General features: G+C 41.7%; 1 protein-coding gene across 1 annotated transcript in view; it reads left to right on the top strand.

The window, feature by feature from the left end:
• LOC117461051 (proprotein convertase subtilisin/kexin type 4-like) overlaps positions 1–20,766 on the top strand; it is a 249,012-nt gene that overhangs the window by 208,199 nt on the left and 20,047 nt on the right. The window contains exons 14-16 of the mRNA XM_071205815.1: positions 10,568–10,678; positions 11,399–11,492; positions 13,817–14,002. Of these exons, the coding sequence (XP_071061916.1) occupies positions 10,568–10,678; positions 11,399–11,492; positions 13,817–14,002 (391 nt within the window). The remainder of the gene's footprint in view (positions 1–10,567; positions 10,679–11,398; positions 11,493–13,816; positions 14,003–20,766) is intronic.

The following is a 20,766-nucleotide window of genomic DNA, read 5'->3' as shown; positions in this document are numbered from 1 at the left end:
ACATTCAATTAAGTGGTACAAAAAGGGGACAAAAGAACATAAGAATTAAAAGGAAGTAGAAATACACTCAGGAAGCTTAGACCTACAGCAAGGCAATGAGCCATTAAAATGCCCAATCTTACATATTTAAAACATTGTTTTTGTATCATCCCCATGAGTCGGATTCAAAAACATCCATATCCAATAATGGGTTCTTTCTTAATATTTGCTTCACCTTCCCAACAAATGTTATAACAATTGGCCCAGTCATTTTTATGTAATCCTGGTGAAAAAGCAAACCAAGCCGAAAACAAAACCCCTTTGTTTTGTTGTTGGCTGCTACAGTCATGTGTCACCTTCATCAAGTGTTTATTGTCTCCACTTCTTCATTTTTCATTAGCCCAGATGTGATGGAGAGGTGCGTGAAACTGCAGTCAGGATAACTAAGGCTAGCCGACCAATCACGCGCAGGGAGCTGCTCCTGCATTCCTGGCCACTTAATTAGAAGTTGTTGGTACCACAGAAGGTGTCACCAACCTTTTCAGGCGCCGAACAGATGGTGTCCCCTCTTTTTGAGGTCCTGCCAATGCCCACTCTGTGGCTCCTGGGAAAATGACCTAACTCACAGGCAGCTGCTTAGTGCGGCTTGAGTGATTCTTTACAGCCACTTCTATTGGGGATGGTTTGGAGGGGGGGACTTAGCAGGACGTACCATTGCAAACAAGGGGTGAGGCCGCAGTAACTCGGTCCTTGGATGGCTGCAAAAACCTGTTTTGGTTGCAGCATACCAGTTGTTAAAGCTGTGTTTTTAGTGCCGTGTGCAAAGACGAAAGCGGGGACCCCGACCCTGGAGATTTTGATGTCTCAGTGCTGGGAGGGTCTGTGTGCACCTTCCTTACGCTGCTGGCAGATGGTGTGAATATCAACAGAGAAAGGACCCGGGAAGGCCCGTAGAACAAAAAGTGAAAAGGGTTCCTCGACAGTTACAAAGAGGCCCCCATGGAGAGGTGGGGGGGGAGTGGCCTTCGTCCTAATGGATAAAAAGAAGGAGGGAGTTAAGAGTGTGCAAGGCCATTTGTCGTCGAGGAGTGAAAGTAGACGGAGAAAATGCGAGGGCCGTGGATTCGATATGTGTGAAGGCGGGGGGTCGGGGGTTTAACATGCTTCGTGCTGCGTGGACAGAAGATCCGCTGTCACTCTGCAGTCGGCTTGGCTCAACCTGCCTACGACCACGCAGGAGGTGGAGAAGGAAAGAGTTTAGAATGTGATGACTGTTTTCTGACTAATTGCTTGATATGATGTGGGTTTCATCTTAAACAGTCTTTCCAAAAACCTCTATCGAGTCAGTAAAATGTACAAATCCTGCAATGACTGAGCAGTGTCCCACAAAGATACTGCTATAAATCATGTTGTTTGGAGAAATCCCAAGGCTCATGCTGTACGTGTGTTACTCACTTGGAATGGCTGAGAAGGCTGTGTGTTCTCCCTTCAAGGCTGCTCAGCTCAGTGGTCGCGTTTCATTGACATGGCAGGGGACATAAAATCTGTCATTTTCATCATGTTCTATCGTGGGTAAACCTGTTTCCTGCAGCTTTCTCTATCAGATATATGTCTGTGGGTTTATTGCCGTGGAGCTGGGGCAAGCCCGATCGATCAGCGGGAGCTGTAGGATTTAATAGGTGCACAGCTCTCGCTAAGGGGTACAGGGTGGGGAGGGTATATTTAATCACTAAAAGGGAGCAGGGTGGCGGGCCCCGGTCACCAACTGTTCCTGTTTTATGAGAAGTCAGGGTATCAGCTCTCCCCACACTGGGAAATATCTTAGATCAGGGGTGTCAAACTCAATTTCATCGCGGGCCACATTAGCATCATGGTTGCACTCAAAGGGCCGTTTGTAACTTTCAATCTCAATCTTTATTTATTTATATTGCACATTTAAAACCACCTCAGTTGACCAAAGTGCTGTACAGGGAACACATATAAAATAACACAATGGGAGTAAAATAATAAAACGATAATTAAAAACAAGATAAAAAGCACAATAACTAGAAACATATAGAAACACATACAAATATCAAAATGTTATTTTCAACTAGTATTAAAAGCCAGTGCAAAACTTTAAGACAATATATAAATATATATACATACATATTTAATATATATCAAATAATGTATTATATTACATTATTGCCTCTGCATTGGATTATTATGGGATAGGGTAATAACTTCATAATTAACTACATCTGAAAGCAGAAGTCTATGGCAAATAATTGCAAATCTCTTCAGTGTGCAGTCATAGAATGCGATGCATTGTGGGACATGTAGTTTATGTGCAATGTGCTTCTGTAAAGCGGCATTCAACCATGTAATAAACATATGATATTCTTTGCAAGCTCTTGCGGGCAACATAAAATGAAGTCGAGGGCCAGATTTGGCCCCCGGGCCTTGAGTTTGACACCCTAGATCAGAGGTGCCCAGTACGTCGACCGCGGGCGACCGGTCGCCCGCGGGGGCAATGCTGGTAGACCGCGAGTCATTCATTAAAATAAAAAAAAATCAAGCTCCGTTAAAATAGACAAAACAGGTTTTGATCCCTCCTCCCTTGTCCTCCCTGCCACTTAATTCAGGAGTTTACTTGATTGACAGAAAAAGCGACCTATCGCTTTCCATTACATTACATTGCATTTAGCTGACGCTTGTATCCAAAGCGACTTACAATAAGTACATTCGACCAGGAAGACACAACCTTGAGGAAAACAGAATCATATAAGAACATCAGGTTTCAAAGAGCCAATCGTTTCAAGTGCTGCTCAACTGGCTAAGCCAGTCCTTTATTAGTATATAAGTGCTCTGTTAGCAGTTCTTTCCAGTCTGTTAACACAGAATGCAAAGCGATATAACATCAGTCAAGTGCCGGGTAGTGATGGGAATCAAATGCCATGCCTCATTTCGCTCCATTTGCTCTTTCCAGCTCTGTTTTTGCAGGGGGCTGATTCTGTGAGCTGCAGCTGACCACGCCCCCCTGCAGGAGAGGGGAGCGTGCTCTGAGATCAGCTGCTAGGCTGCAGCGGGGAGAAGAGGGATATAGATACTTTCCAAGGTTTGACATAATGAATTGTGCTACTTTGTGCACATTGTGCAAGCAACGATGTTTTCAAATCTGTAATCAAAAAGCTCCTCAAAAACACTATAGAAGCAGTTCCTGCCTTTGTTACATTAGTTCAAACAGTAACATCGGACTACTTTTCTTAGCGGATGCATGTCAATTTAAATCAATACATAAAACTATTTTTTAAATCAATAAAATCATTTTCTAAATCCATAAAAGCATTTCAATTAATATTGGGTGTCATGTCGTTACTTTGTTGAGAATGTGGCCATGTGTAATAAGCGGGATAATGTGCACATTGCATAATGTGCCTTCATGCCGATCTAAATCCCTCCGCAAAAAAAACGGCTCGTTCGCGGGCGAGAGCCGGCTCCCGTCGTTCACTTAAAAGAGCCAGAGAGAGAGAGAGAGAGAGAGAGAGAGAGAGAGAGAGAGAGCCTATATTGAGTCTGGTGTCTAAATTGAGTGTTCTACTCGTTTATTGTATTCCTTGTACTTATATTTGTGTTTTATGTTTAAGATTTCAGGACATGGAGAGTGGTTTATTAGCCTGCTTGTTATGTGTTTCTTAACAGAGAGAGAGAGAAATAGAGAGAGGTTAACATGCCATTTTAGTTTTATGTATTCATGTATTTGTTTCTGTTCAAGAACCCAAATAGAGTTGTTGTAGTTATCCCATGTATACATAACACGTGTTATTCAGCTCCTTGCAATTTGGGATTTTATTTTTGGTTGGTAGACCTCGGTGAGCTGGTCATTTCAAAAGTAGCCCACCGGCCCAAAAAGTGTGGGCACCCCTGCCCTAGATGATCTATTGTTATTGCTGGTGTTATTATTAAACTTATCCGTTTTAGGTATCCATATCCAGAAATTAAAGTATATTAGTGTTTCCACTGTATGCATCCAAGATAATAACCAGAGTTACTACATAAGATTCTCCCCACACAATAAACTGACTATCTCTACTTTAAGCAGCTGGAGTCAGGGTCCAATGAGGATTATAAATCAAACACCACCAAACTTTGAGTCTGTTGTGTTAGGGCTAACATCTCAAAGTTCCCTCCACGCCTTTCAGGATACTCCGTTCACCCTTTCACCCTCGCCCACCCTCCTGGAGATCGTTGAACACATGAAGGAGATACAGAGGGTTGGCACCGATTCCTTCCTGGAGTTCAAAGACCAAACTAAGGCGATACGCAGGGCTGGCACCATGTCCTTTACCCCCGCTCCTCAACTACGCCCACCAAAATCACCGCGGAGACGCGCACCATCTCCTCCGTCTTCATCACCGCGCCTACGTCAACCACCTCCCCACCCTGGCAGCATGTCCTCTACCCCCGCACCATCTCCCCCGTCTCCATCACCGTGCCTACGTCAACCACCTCCCCTCCCTTCAAGAAAGCATCTGCAGTCTCCGAAGCCTGATAAGAATGTGTGTGTACAAAACACAACAAACTCTCACTGATATGTGTGGGGTCCAGGCTCAAGGGCGTATGGCACTCTCAACTCTTTCCAGGACATGTCGGGGCCCTGCCTGCCAGTAGCTTTGCCGATATCTGTGTTGATAGGTAATAGATTAAGAGCGGTGAATCATCTTAGAAACAGGAAGCGCCCAAACGTTTGTGTGAGTTTATCTAATTTAGCAGTGATTCCATGTCAGCCACAGCTTGTTACAAAAAACCTGACTGATAGTGTGTTTAACGAACTTAAACTAGCTTTATTAAATGTCAGGTCTTTGGCAGGAAAAACATTTTTAATCAATGATTTTATCACTGAGCACAATCTCGATTTTATGTTTTTAACAGAAACTTGGATTGAACAAAATAACAGTGCAGCTGTTCTTATCGAATCAACCCCTCCCAACTTTAGTTTTATGAGTCAGGAAAGAATGCATAAAGAAAGGGGGTGGAGTTGCTATTCTGTTCAATGATTCCCTTCAATGCAGGAAGACATCGTATGGAAACGTTGCTTCTTTTGAATATGTGGCCCTTCAGCTGAAATGCTCCTCTCGAGCTCTGTTCCTAAATATCTATTGACCACCCAAATACTGTGCAAGCTTTTTTGATGACTTTACCGAACTGCTGTCTATAGTGTGTATTGACTTTGACCGTCTAGTCATTGTTGGTTGGTTGATTTTAACATCCATGTTGACAACCCCCAGGACAGAGGGGCTAAATATCTGTTTTGTGTTCTTGATAGCTATGGACTGACTCAGCATGTGACGGAGCCCACGCACAATAAGGGGCACACTCTGGACTTAATTATCTCAAAGGGTCTGAATATCTCTAAGGTTGTGGTGACTGATGTTGCACTGTCTGACCATTCCTGTGTTTTCTTTGAGAGCTCTATTTCTGTTCACACAAATGTTCAAAAAGAGGTAACCACAAAGCGATATTTAACTGAAAATACTAGGGAAATGTTTACTCAGAATTTTTCTACCACACTTGCCCCTGCTAACATCTCAGTAAATGAGCTAGTAGATCATTTTAATTCAAAAATTAAAAATGTTATAGCCATTGCTCCAATTAAGGTAAAGGAAGTGACTGGGAAGAAAATATCTCCATGGAGAAAGGCCATGAAAACAGAAAAAAGATAATATCGAAAAGCTGAAAGCAGGTGGCGAAAAACAAATCTCCAGGTTCACTTTGAAATCTATAAAGAGAGACTTGGCCTTTATAATTTGGAATTGGAAAACGCACGACAATCGTTCTTCTCTGACATCATTACCAAAAACAATGCACGTGCCTTGTTTGCTACCGTTGACAGACTAACTAACCCCCCAGTGTCAGTAGCCTCTGAATTTCTATCCACCAGGGCGTGCAATGATTTTGCCTCCTTCTTCACTGACAAAATTCAGAAAATCAGACAAGCAGTCAGTGCCTCTGCATCAGGAACAGCAAATGTCCACTTAACATCAATTCAGACATCATGACACAATTCCATCAGATTAATGATAAAAACCTAGAGGACATTATACAACTTCTGAAATCCTCCACCTGCTGCCTTGATATTATTCCAACAGGATTTTTCAAAGATGTGTTGCCCTGCATGGCCTCAGAACTACTTCATATAGTAAACACATCTCTTCACTCAGGTATTTTTCCACAGGCCCTGAAAACTACAGTCATTAAACCGCTCTTAAAAAATAATAATCTAGATGCTTCAGTAATGAACAATTACAGGCCCATATCAAACCTCCCATTTCTAGGTAAAATCATTGAAAAAGTTGTTTTTCAACAGTTGAGTAATTTCTTGCATTTAAATAACTGTTTCGATGTGTTCTAGTCAGGCTTTCGTCCAAACCACAGCACTGAGACTGCTCTTGTAAAGGTCTTTAACGACATCCACTTAAACACAGACAGTGGCAGAACTTCAGTGTTAGTATTATTAGATCTCAGTGCTGCGTTTGACACTGTTGACCACAGCATATTACTAGACCGACTGGAAAACTGGGTGGGACTTTCGGAAACAGTTCTAAATTGGTTTGAATCCTACTTAAAGGACAGAAACAACTTTGTTTCTATAGGTAAATACACATCTGAGTTGACAAATATGACATGTGGGGTTCCTCAAGGCTCCATCTTGGGGCCTCTTCTCTTTAACATCTACATGCTACCACTGGCTCAGATAATGAAGAACAACAAAATAAGTTACCATAGCTATGCAGATGACACACAAATGTATGTAACAATTTCACCAGGAGACTATGCTCCAATTCAAACACTGAGTAAGTGCATTGAACAAATCAATGACTGGATGTGTCAGAACTTTCTCCAATTAAACAAAGATAAAACTGAGGTAATGGTTTTTGGAGCGAAGTCAGAACGTATAAAAGTTAGCGCTGAGCTTCAGTCTGCAATGTTCAAAACAACAGATAAAGCCAGAAATCTAGGTGTAGTCATGGACTCTGACCTGAGTTTCAACAGTCACATTAAAACAGTTACTAAATCAGCCTACTATCACCTAAAGAATATATCTAGGATTAAAAGACTAATGTCACAGTAGGATTTGGAAAAACTTGTCCATGACTTTATCTTCAGTAGACTCGACTACTGCAATGGTGTCTTCACAGGTCTCACAAAAAAATATATTAGAAAGCTGCAGCTGATTCAGAACGCCGCTGCTCGAGTCCTCACTAACACTAAGAAAGTGGATCACATCACTCCTGTTCTGAAGTCTTTACACTGGCTTCCTGTGTGTCAAAGAATAGATTTCAAAATATTGCTGCTGGTTTATAAAGCACTGAATGGTTTAGCCTTGCCTCCATTGGAATCCTTTGTTTTCTTCCATAAGATTGTGACATCACTTTGTTACACTCACGCTTATATAAGTGCTTCGACACATGTGCATGATAGGCTTATCTATGAGCAGTTGACCAATCGAAACAGAGCCGGCCAGCTAACCAATCAGAGCAGACTCGGCTCTGGTTTCAGACAGAGGGTGAAAAGAGGTGATGTAAGCACAGTATGAAAAAATGTATAGCTTTTTGAACATGAAATTATGTAAAAATGTCACAGTAGAGGCACAAAATAAAAATAGTACACACAATTAGCATAATAGGCCCCATTTAATTTATGGTTTAATTTAATTTTTACAAGAAAAAGATTTTTCTTCTGCGCATCAGAAGCTAACAACAATCCCCGCCGGTACCGGTGGCAGATTACTTTTAGAATACTTTTGGAATGCTTTCTTTGGGTATGTTTTGGTGAACAGGAGACACGTATTTTACTGTTTTAATGGCTTATCAAGAACTCAAACACAACATCTTGGTGTAATTCTGCACCCACATACAAAACATCACCCGGACTGCATTCTTTGTACTGTCTTAAAACCTTTCCTTAGAATATGTTATGAATTGTAAGGTGTCCTTGGGTGCTTTGAAAGGTGCCCCTAAATAGAATGAATTATCATTATTATTATTTATTATTATTATTATCTGAAACAATGTAATAACGTTTAAAACCTTTTCCAGTCACTTGCCCCCATGCATTCAGCAAGTGACTGCTCTTTGATTTGATCCCGTTATAAATGTCATAATTTCGACAATAAAGAAATGCTACATAAACGTTATCTTGCACATTTTATCTAACCATCTCCGTTTCTAACTTTCGATATATTTTAAAAGATATCTCTCTCTCTCTCTCATCTGCGTGTGGGGGGGCGGGGCCTCACAGACACGCTGCATCTCTCTCTCGCTCACAGACATGCTGCAGCGCTGTGCAGTGTGCACACAGTTCTGCCGGTAATGAATATTACATTCTGTGAGGAAACTTTTCCACCAATAATTCCAATAAGTATTCCAAAATGTATTCACTTCAGGTTTACGAAAGTAACTGTACTCAGATTACTCGTTTTTCAAATGTAACGCCAGCTGAATACACTTGATTTTTGTATTCTGATTACGTAACGCCGTTACATGTTTTCCGTTACAACCCAACCCTGTGTATATCTCTCCGGACTGTCCACCAGCAGATGAAAAACACCCACCTCTCCGCCTCTTCCAAGTGACGAGGGAACCGTGCGGCAGAGTTTCCGTTAACATTGTTTTTCTTCTGACAGCCCAGCAGCAGGAGAGGTGGGGAGAGGGAGACGTGGGGAGAGGGAGACGTGGGGAGAGGGAGGCGGGCTATTTCATCGTTATCAGAAAATGATGCTAGATGAGGGCAGTGGGGGCTCTTCTTAGAGTCTGGCTTTTTAAAAAAAAACAAAGGTCATTAGTGAACTTTGAGCCATCATTTATTTTGCAGGCAGCTCTCTGCCTCTCTCACGTTATTATGGTGCGCGCCGGAACCAACAATCAGTTTTTACCGTAAATGAGTTCGGTTCAGAGGACAAAACACATACAACATTAATTAAACTCGATATTTGTTCACTTGAATTTCACTTTGAATTATTGGATATTCTCAATGGGTGAATACATTTTTTTATAATAATAATTAAATAATTAAAAAAATAAATAAAAATTTAAAAGTAAATGACACCGAAGCTTTCTCAGGGTGGGCCAATGAGTAAACCGGGTGGGCCTGGGCCCACCCTGGCCTTATGGTGGCTACGCCACTGGTTCAAAGACGTGTTTTAAGTTGTTGTCATATCTGTATAACCAGCCACATTAAGGTGTTTTTAATGCGTTTTTAAATATGGTTTAGCATTCAGGATCACAGATCAGTCGATTTGTAATGGTTTCTATTAAACATTGACTACTAAACAAAAACACTCCACATCTACCTCCAATCATTTAATCGCATTTTGAAGAGCAAAACAAATATATGTTAACGTTCTTTACTTCTCATTAAGGTCCATGTTGATTCCTCTCTCCTCTAGTCTTCTGCATTCAGCTCTAGTCGTTGTGTTTTGCTCCGACTCTTCACAGCTTTCTCTAACCCCCTGAATGACCTTGAACTTCAGCCGCGCACCTTAACCCCACACACCCGTCTGCCTAATGCTATTATGCCGGGGCCCTACATGCTAAAAGTCATTGGTGGTGATACTGGCTGATTAGATTGTGTCCATTGATCGCGCGACGTGCTGTTAGGACGAGGACGCTGTGGGCTCTGCTGCTGCCCCCCCTCCTAGAACACACTGAGAGTCTGAGCGGAGGAGACGGAGCCCCATGCCGGGCGGCAGATTGAGTTATTGATCAGCTCGCTCCTGTCTCCTCTCTGTCTCTCTCTTTCTGCTGCTCCCGGAGACCCCGTCATCAGGATAATGAATTTCACTTATTGCAGATTAACGGCATAAGGTCTGTATGGTAATAATGGCAGAAATTAGCTCTTTGTCACCCCCTCTGGATTTTCCTAGAGGAGGGGTTGGGGAGAATGAAGGTTGTTACGGCCCTTCTGCCTGAGGACTGTGATTTTAACAAGAGGGAAGTGAAAGAGAGAAAATTAAAGATGTGAGGGAGAATTAAGACTTATGAGGAGGAGAGTTCTGATGCAAGAAATGCAGGTTTAAAGGAGGAGAGTGAAGGAGATTTTAGAGAGGAAAAAACACTGAATAGCAGGCTGCTCTGCGGAAGAAGAGGGCAAAGAGGAAACATGAGAGCGGATGATTCAATAGAGACGTAAAGAGATGGCTGTAAAGTGGAGAAGAGAGTGTAAGCTAGGCAGCGGTCACACAGTCACCAGGCAGCGTCGCCGCTTAAGGGTCGCCCATTGTGTCTCCAGCACCCAGATTGGGGTGGTAAAGAATGAATAATGAGGCTTGATTACAGTCCGTGAGATGGCACATTGTTCGGAATCCATCCTCCGGGCAATTACAGGCGGTACACACAGCAGCCCCCAGCCCCGGAGAGAGAGGGGAGCGATCATGTCAGAGGACAACATCATCTTCCTCAATGACTTGTTGCTTCCTCATGTCGGAGCCATTAGCACATTCAGCCGCCCACGTACAGTAAAAGCCTCCAGATCACATGTGTGTGGGGACTTTTTTTCTGATGGTATACACAAACACATATGCTTTTATGTTCCTTTCTTGTTCCAGGTATGGTTTTGGATTGTTGGATGCAGGGCTGATGGTGCAGCACGCCACGCTCTTTAACACAGTTTCTCCACAGAGGAAGTGCATCAAAGAGGTTACACCACATCCTACCAGGTAATAACTTGAAATAAATGTATTTATATAGCACCTTTCAAAATACACAGTTACAATGTGCCAAACCCAAACCATTTGAAAACAGAATACAGAGAGTAAAGCAAACTAAAATGTTATAAAACTGAAATCGTAGACATTTTTTATAATGTGATTAACTGTAAAAAAAAGACGATACCACGTTTGCATTGACTGCGAAGGATCTATCCCCTTTTTTAATCTGGACTTTAGAACAGCAAAGGAAGATTGCATTCAAGGACCTCAGTGTGCAGCAAGGTTCTGTCTCCTAGCCCGAAGTTTTGAATGAGACGGGACACGTATTTTGGCCGATGCCAGAAGTGCACTTTTCTTATCAACACATTTTAAAGGTGTGGATACATGCTTCGAGATGTTCAGGAGACATACATGGTCTAGTTCTTCATATGTCTCCGAGATGAAGAAAGCAGGATTGAAAGGTTTTGATGGAAAACTACCACTTTCGACTACACACTAGGTTGTTAACCCCCTATTGCTGCTGATGTTCTATTTATATTGCTTTGCATCACATGCCTTACCTGCAGAACGTCTTCTTCACGGGAATCAATAATCTTTCATCTTATCTTCAGACATGCTGTCACTGCTTTGTGTGTGTCTGTGTATTTCAGGGTGGATAAATGTTTATTATTCACGCATAAAGATGTCTGAGGTCTGACTGACTTATGTAATGTTTTTTGTATTGGTTAGGATCCTCTCTCCAGGGGGCGTGGTCAGTGTTGATATAGAATCAGATGCCTGTCGTGGGAGGAAGAATGAGATCAACACTGTAGAGCACGTCCAGGTCAGGATTTAAAACACTACAGTGAACTATATGTTTTCTCAAGGAGTCTTGTTGGAAACAAATATAATAATGATCTTACAGAATGTTAAACTGTTTGGGATAGACCCATATGATTGTGAATTAGATGAGAAGGTTGGTATTTTTAGAAGCTTTTGCAAGCAGTTCTTTAGCTTAGCTTAGCATAAAGATAGGAAATAGGGGAACACAACTGACCTGGATCTCACTTGTATTGTAAACTGAACATTCTGTACTGCTGTGATTTCAAATTAAAAGCATTTTGCTGGCAAAACACAAGTTTACTTTTATTATGGATTTCTCACAGGAAATGCAGTGTTTGTCAGTGAGCTTGACACTGGCCAACATCGTTCATCCAAAAATGGGTCTAAAAAATACATTTTTCAAATGTTGGGCGTGATTTGGATGGGTTTGACATATTCAGGTACAAATGAATATGCAGTGACTATAAGAGGAGATGCAACCGACAGGCTAGTAACCCCTTTTATGTTATGCTAAGATAACTGGCTAAAGGTTCATATTTAAAATACAGATACTGTATGAGAGTGGCACTGTTCTCATGTTACTCTGGCCAAGAAAGCAATTAAGAGTATTTCCCCAAATGTTGAACTATTCTTTTAAAACATGAGAGGTGAAGAGGTCCATTTCTCTTGATAAAACTGTTGTAAAAGGGCTGTTATAGCCTTTCCTTTTTAACATTGACATTATACAAATGAAGTCTATTGAAAATTAATTTGTGCTTGAATGTTTCATAGAAATACGTGTTGGCGTTTCTGTGTCATGTGTTCTGAGAACAGTGAAAATTCAAAAAGCATCATACTGAGATGTGTAATGTGTTGGCTGTGTCGTTTGCAGAAAATGGCAACACTGGGTGTTTCTTGAGCACAGGCACATACATGCAAATGTGTTTATGTTGAACTGTGTCAGCAGGCATACATACCCTGTGTGTGTACGTGCACAGGTGTGTGCGAGTTAACACGTGTGTGTGTGTGTGTGTGTGTGTGTGTGTGTGTGTGTGTGTGTGTGTGTGTGTGTGTGTGTGTGTGTGTGTGTGTGTGTGTGTGTGTGTGTGTGTGTGTGTGTGTGTGTGTGTGTGTGTGTGTGTGTGTGTGTGTGTGTGGGTGTGTGTGTGGGTGGTGGGTGTGTGTGTGTGTGTGTGTGTGTGTGTGTGTGTGTGTGTGTGTGTGTGTGCACCAGATGTGCTGCTACTGATGAACAGGGACAGGGAGAGTGTTTACTGGGTGGGGGTTTGGGGGCTGCAAGTGCTTATTTAAATCATTTAGCTTAAATTCCCCTCAGCCATTTATTTCGATGTGTCTTCTCTTTTTTGCTCTTTACATGTCTTTGTCTTCATCTTTGGGTATGGACAGATCAATGTCCAACTGTCTGCTATACACAGTAGCCTATATACTGACTGGATTTCGATATGAATTTGACTAATTTCCTCCAATTTGCCTCATCGTCCATGTGTCACATGAATTACTTTAGATATTTATGATGAGTGCAGTTATCTGGTACTTTTTAATGACCACTGATTGGTCCGAGGAGGCTTAGCTTCACATTTACGAGAATTGTTAAAAATGTTAGGAAACATGCATAATGCACTCTCATGCAGAGAGAGATTAAAAGATTGGTGCCCCTCTCATGCCTGTATGCTACAGATAAAGTTAGCTTAGCATAGCACAAAGACTGGAAATTAAAAAAATATCCTGGCTCTCTCTTCCTCAATGTAAGAAAGTCATGCAAAAGTCTCATTATTTTTTTATGATTTAAAGGTAAAGGGTACGAAAACCAAGTGTACCAAAAAGTGTACATTCAAAAATGTTTTGGGGGGTGTATTTGAACATTTATTTAAAAAAGCGCAGTAACTGCATGCATTCAAAAATAAAATGTTTTGTTCTTCTTACATACATTTGATATGAATTAAATATCAAGTTATTAGACAGGAAAGAGAACATATGCTAGTTTTTTACCCTTGTCTTTATGCTAAGCTATCTTCATATGAAGCGTACTGGGTATCACAAGAGGGCAAATGTGTCTAATATCAAATAACTAATTTTAAGATACAATTATCAATTATCAATTCAGCAAAGTGTGTGTCAATAAAATGCGTATTATTTCAGTTAGTTTCCTCGTTTTCAGTAAACAGCTACAAGGTGTCATACAGTGATACTGAAGAGAAGGCTCGATGCTCTTTATCTTCTGTCCACCCACTCCTCTCTATTGTCTTCCCTATTTCTCCAGCCCTCTATCAATCTTCCTTTTCACACCTCCGTCTTTTTTGTTTCTTGCCACCTGTCCCTCACCAGGTGAGAGTGAGCATTAGCGCGGTGTGTCGCGGTGACCTCTCCATAAGCCTGGCGTCTCCAGCTGGCACTGTCTCAATGCTGTTGGACAGAAGGCCCAATGACGCGTCCACTGCCGGCCTGAAGAACTGGACCCTGATGACGCTGCACTGCTGGGGGGAGCAGCCACAGGGCCTCTGGACCTTTCAGGTGAGAGAGAAAAAGCACTTTCTCTGCTTCTATATGTTGTGCTGCTTTTTATTTGAAGATTTTCAACTTTCACCAACAGGCAGAGCCTGAATCTACACTTTAGCTGCACGCTGTGTTTAGGGCTAGTTAGTAAATGTTAGCATACTAAACTAAGATGGTGGTGAACTGTTAAACATGATACATAAATATCACCATGTTAGTATTTCATTGTGAGCATGCTGATGTGTCTTAAATTGCATAATTACAATCATACTGAAAAATATAGTTGCAATATAATTAGTACCCAGAAGGTGTACTCCTAATGTTCAAAAAGTTGTGTGTGAAAGGCTGGACACATCCCAATCTCAACGCTAAGGGTTCTAACAGCAGTTGTCGTTGCTCCAGTGACCACCGTACTATACAAAAGTAAGTTAGGCAAGGCAAGTTTATTTATATAGTACCTTTCAGCACGCGACAATTCAAAGTGCTTTACAAAATAAAATAAAAGACGTTTAAGAATAAATACAGCAGAAACACATTATATAATGGCATTTTACAACAGGCATTTAAAAAGCAAAGATAATAAATTAAACACAACAGTTATACAATACATGAATAAAATGCATACTGCAGTGCGCATATGATCAGCTCAATTAAAAGCAGCAGCAAAAATATATGTTTTCAGTCTCGATTTGAAAATACTAAGAGTCTCTGCGGACGTGCATGTTTCAGGCAGTTTGTTCCAGATTGTCGGGGAATAATAGCTAAACGCTGCTAAGTTAAGTACCTTTATTTATACTGTTGTCTTATAGACGGAATCAGAATTGTTTGGGTTCATTCAGCAGTATGAAAAGATTTGGTAATGCAAATACATGGATCGCCTCTTAAAGTTGTAACTCCAACTTGTAAACTTGGGGCAAATAAATCCACCCTAACAAACACTGAGGTCACCAAAAATGGTAAACCACAAGTCAACAAAGTATATTTGCCTATATTTAATTAAAACTATAGACCATCTTGCAATGAAAACAAACCAACTTCAAATCAAATCTGGCCAATCACAAAGCTGGGGAACAATGCTCCCTTTCTCACTTTCTACCCTCCTACTTCTGCTGTCCATTCTGACCATAGCCATCTTCCAATCGACCCTCATTTTGATCCAAACTACACATCTGTAAAGGATTGTGACAGCGTTTTGGACGTGTGTACTATGTCGACGGTGACAAAGTTAGTCCACAGTCAGACTAAGTGATAACTAACTCATCCAGCTAACAGAATGTACCAAAACGTATCTTCCTGGTAAACTGCTAGTTTCCATACACTTTCCAGGAACCCCCCATTCTCTGGTGATATACAGTAGAAATGAATTGCTCTGCTTCACAGTGTCCCCTTCCAGTAGCTGCAATGTATAGAAGTTTAAAAATAGGGCAGCACAGTTCAGTTCATTTTGCCACAGCAGCGTGAATCATCCTCTACTTTCATCTGCGAGTTTCAGCCAAGCATGGCAATCTTCATTTTCCTCCCCGCACTCTTCTTTCCTTTTTTCTCTCATAGATGTGCTGATGTTTGATATGGAGGAAGGAGCTAAAATGGAAGGGAAATTAAGACTGGAAGGTTAAGTAACCTTGGCTGGGTTTGACAGACACAATACTGCCGACGTCTGATTAGAATCCATACTCAGAGACTGTGGCGCGCTGAGGTCATTTACTGTATATACGTGTGGGTGGTAGCAGTAAAGGTGGGGGGGCCTCTCTTTGTGTGTGTGTGTGTGTGTGTGTGTGTGTGTGTGTGTGTGTGTGTGTGTGTGTGTGTGTGTGTGTGTGTGTGTGTGTGTGTGTGTGTGTGTGTGTGTGTGTGTGTGTGTGTGTGTGTGTGTGTGTGTGTGTGTGTGTGTGTGTGTGTGTGTGTGTGTGTGTGTGTGTGTGTGTGTGTGTGTGTGTGTGTGTGTGTGTGTGTGTGTGTGTGTGTGTGTGTGTGTGTGTGTGTGTGTGTGTGTGTGTGTGTGTGTGTGTGTGTGTGCAAATAGGCTCCAATCCTTGTAAACAGTTAGAGGTTTACAGAGAAAAGGCTGTGAAGATGAGAGACACCCACCCCCTGTCCTCTATCACCTACCTCTTCCTGCAAACACACACACAAACATTTTTTCGCTCCATCTCTGTGTTTCTCCCACGTCCTCTCGCAGATTTGCTGTCCCCTCTGTAACCAATTACCTAGGCCCAGTATGTCGCAGAGACGGGGAGGAAGCACGTGGAGCCGAGCCACATAACGACAGCGCTGCTCATTACCGGAGGGCCGAGACGAGTCACTGTGATGCTCGCAACACGAATTAGCACTCGCGTCTTACGTGCCGCATGCCTTAGCACTTCGCTAATCAGCACATACACACCCACACACACACTGATTGGTTTTATGGTGGTTGTTAACTTTACAACGGATTGGAAAGAATCACTTACACACACAATCACAATTACATGTCAGCTGAAAATAAGACGTAGTGTAATAACACCTGAAGTCAACGCAAAGAGGGACACGGAGAAAGAAAAATGAAACACACCTCAAACAGAAACTCCTACGTTAAAATCACTCTTTTATTACAGATAGTGAGGATTAAATATCATGGCTCACCCAAAGTTTGAGTCCACAGCAAATAATGTTCAAGAAGGACTATTTCCGCTACATTTTCTACAACAATATTATGACATATCAGAAAGGTTTTTATCCTTGAGGTCACAAACAAGGTGATTAAAACAGCTAAAAACTGCTAAAAAGGCAGATTTTCGTTAAAATCAATGTTTCTTCCACCTTGTTCAAAGCAAACCAAGATGCCGCTGACGTTTGCTCAATTTGTTTCTCTAAATACAGATGCAAGAAAAAGTATGTGAACCCTTTGGATTCTCCACACAGAGCGTTGTGTGTTCCTTCCAAACAACTCAACTTTGGTTTCATCTGTCCACAGAATATGTTGCCAGTAGTGCTGTGGAACATCCAGGTGCTCTTTTGCAAACTTCAAACGTGCAGCAATGTTTTTTCTGGACAGCAGTGGCTTCCTCCGTGGTGTCCTCCCAGGAACTCCATTCTTGTTCAGTGTTTTACGTATCGTAGATTCGTCAACAGAGATGTTAGCATGTGCCAGAGATTTCTTTAAGTCTCTAGCTGACACTCTAGGATTCTTCTTCACCTCATTGAGCATTCTGCGCTGTGCTCTTGCAGTCATCTTTACAGGACCGGCCACTCCTAGGGAGAGTAGCAACAGTGCTGACCTTTCTCCATTTAGAGACAATGTGTCTTACCGTGGACTGATGAGCATCAAGGCTTTCAGAGATACTTTTGTAACCCTTTCCAGCTTTATGCAAGTCAACAATTCTTAATCGTAGGTCTTCTGAGAGCTCTTGTGTGCGAGGCATGGTTCACATCTGGCAATGCTTCTTAAGAATAGCACATTCAAAACTGGTGTATTTTTTATAGGGCAGGGCAGCTTCAACCAACACCTCCAATCTCGTCTCATTGATTGGACTCCAGGTTGGCTGACTCCTGATTCCAAGTAGCTCTTGAAGAAGTCTTTAGCCGAGGGGTTCACATACTTTTTCCACCCTGCACTGTGAATGTTTACGTGGTGTGTTCAATAAAAACATGAACACATATAATTGTTTGTGTGGTATTAGTTTAAGCAGACTGTGTTTGTCTATTGTTGTGACTTCGATGAAGATCAGAACACATTTTATGACCAACTTATGCAGAAATCCAGGTCATTCCAAAGGGTTCACATTTTTTTTCTTGCAACTGTATCTCTAGATTAAGACTTTGAGTAAAGTTTTATAAGGATGCTTATAATCTGCAGGGGTCTTTTCCTTCCGGAACAAACAGATCAAGTAAACACAATTGGCAAAAACAGTGAGAAAAATTCTGTTTGTGAAGTACTAACATTTGCTCGGCTTGTTTCTCGAATTTCTGAATTTCTGATGCAAAGGTCCAATGTCTGTAATCGTTCATTCAGTTTAAAAAAAAGTATAGTTCTAAAAAGAGTATTCTGAAAATGTGGCTTAAAACTGGATACACAATATCCAAAGTCAAGTTTATGACAGCTTCTAGCAAACACCCGAACCCTGATGCATGCGCAAAGGCAATGCAAAGGAATTAAACGCAACAAAATAACCTACCGTTATCTGAATTGAAATGATAGATTCATTTCGTTTTTTTGAACATTTGGTATAATGTAAGTACACAACTCACAGTAAATACCAAACCTTTGGTTGTTGTTAGTCCTTTACAAGTGGAAATGGTGCATATTATACCTTTACATCTTCAAATGATGCGTAGAGTGACACAGAGGACGATCCAACAGAGACAGAGAACATACTGTACACTAATTGAAAAGGCAGAAGGAGGGATAGAAGAGAGGTGAAGGATAAACTATGAAATAGAAGTCCTGGGAAGAGACTTTAACTGGACTATCTGCTGGATCAGTGTTTAAAAACTCAAGGGCGGCAGGGGGGGGGGGGGGGAAGATGAGGTGTCTGTGGAGAGTCTATTGATTCGTCATGATGACAATTGTTAAGGAGCGCTGCAGTGCTGCTGCTGCTGCTGCTGCTGGAATAAAAGCGAGACTGAAGAGGAAAGGGAGCGAGTGTTACGGCTCGAGGCTCGGCTGACCTTCCAGCGCTGTGAAGGAGACGAGACGCTGGAAACACACGCTCTCTCTCTCTCCTCTATCTGCTCTCCACTGTGCTCGCTCTACCGCCATCTGTGGTGCTGTTTATCAGAGACAAAGTTGCAGGCAGTATTGCACAGTATAGAATATGCTCAATCCAGCAGTATACAGTATGGATTAAAACAACACTGACATGATTATCAAAGGGATTTGTTACCAATAAAACGTATTATTAACATTTATGATAACCACTAAGGATATATTCATAAGCAGATAAAAGGTAATGGATGTTATTTAAACCCTGTGTCCTTCATCTTCCTTCATCCGATCTCCTCCTCTTGCACACGCCCCCTCTCATCTTCCATCTTTAAAGCATTTCTGACTTCATGCAAAGATGTAAAATTCAATATGAAACAGTAAAATGTGACCGTTAAGCCATTAGTATTTATGTAATACTTAATCCAAGCAAAGGGTTTTTAGTTGTATTTGCTCAGAACACAATATGTGCCTTTTGACAGCCACATACCAAATAAACCAACAACTTGTCTCACAATATCGATTAAAAATGATTGTATTGACTTACAGTACTACTCTCGCTAAGAAAAACATTTTCCATTCCACTGCGTACCAACGTCTGGCAATGCGGCGAAACTAAGTTAACTTAAAATGACAGCAGGCCAAGGTTTTCTCTAACTGTCCAAGTCTGTTCACATTTTATTTTCCATTAACCAGTCTTTGAACACTGCCAGAGCCCATACTGTGTTCCCTTAGTGTTTACTTCCTGTCGTTGTTCTGTCGCTGATTTCTCTGACTTTAACCTGTCTTTTAATCTCTTTCCTCCTCTTGCGCTATTTTTCATTTCTTTACCCGGGAGAGTCTAGCCATCATGAATCCAAAGTTTTGTATTCAACTAAGACGGTAATAAGCAATATATGTATATGACTAATACTCTTCAAGAAGTTCAGTAACGTCATCCCTTTCTTTTATCAGTGTGTCAATTATTTTTAGAATCCACATTACAAACTGTAAGCAGTCCAAGCGGAATTATCTTTTGCTATTTATTCACATAATGTTCATAGACTGCATATATAAACGGACGTAGTGTCCGTGACGTCACCCATAGGATTCTGCAGAGTTGCCGAGAAGCCTAAAGTAGGCGTGTCGGCCACTAACGGCTCGACAGTGACGTCAGAGTCTCCAGCCTGATCCAAATAAGGGCAAAGAGGCGGAGCCGAGGCGGGACCTGCTGCTGAAACACAAGGCGGGGCTCCAAGCTCCCGATTGAACTGAGCCTACCAAGCTAGGCTAACATGCTCACAATCTGCAAGAGCATTAGCTATTTTTTGTTATTCTTAATGCTTATCATTCACATGTTAATAAGTAATAAAATAAGTACCGATACATAGCAGAACAATTGTGGCGATGTTCAGCTTGTTCAACATAATTTCTTTAGCTAAACTACAGCGGTTTCGCTGCATTCCTTGATCTCCAGTTATAACGCCGGATACCACCTCCGGGACGCCGGCCGGAGCTCACGGAGCCGCAGGGGGCTACGTGAGCTCCGGCGGAGGACATATGCTCCCATTTAGCATTATGGGCGTCATAGCCATAGACTATAAAAGTCTTACCCAAGGCTGAATCATAAACTATATATATATATATGTATAAAGGGTTACGTCCTTAGCTGGCTAATAAGCTATATAACAAGCTAAGCTAACAAGCACACAAACACCTGCTAACGGGGTTAACATAGGGTGACCAGACGTCCCCGTTTTCCGGGGACAGTCCCCGTTTGTATTGGCCTGTCCCCGGTTGAAACTGTCCCCGGAAATGTCCCCGTTTTTTAATATACGTTAAAAACACATAGCAAGGTGAAATAAAACGTTTCATGTCAGGAAACACTGGGTAAACAGACTGTGGTCAAGCCAGCCCCCACTTCGGAAAACACAGTCAAGCCAGCCCGCACGTTGAATTGCGGTGCTCGAATATCCTATGCATTACGGTAGAGGTCTGTAAAAACTGCCTTCAAAATAAAAGCGTTTACTCGGTCAATAACAAATATACCTAAAAAACACACCAAACATATGCATACTGGATCTTAAATTAAGAAATATGTACTATATATAATGTGATCAAT

Source organism: Pseudochaenichthys georgianus, chromosome 16, assembly GCF_902827115.2.
Source record: "Pseudochaenichthys georgianus chromosome 16, fPseGeo1.2, whole genome shotgun sequence".
Classification (NCBI taxonomy): Eukaryota; Metazoa; Chordata; class Actinopteri; order Perciformes; family Channichthyidae; genus Pseudochaenichthys; species Pseudochaenichthys georgianus.
This window is presented reverse-complemented; position numbering and strand designations above follow the sequence as displayed.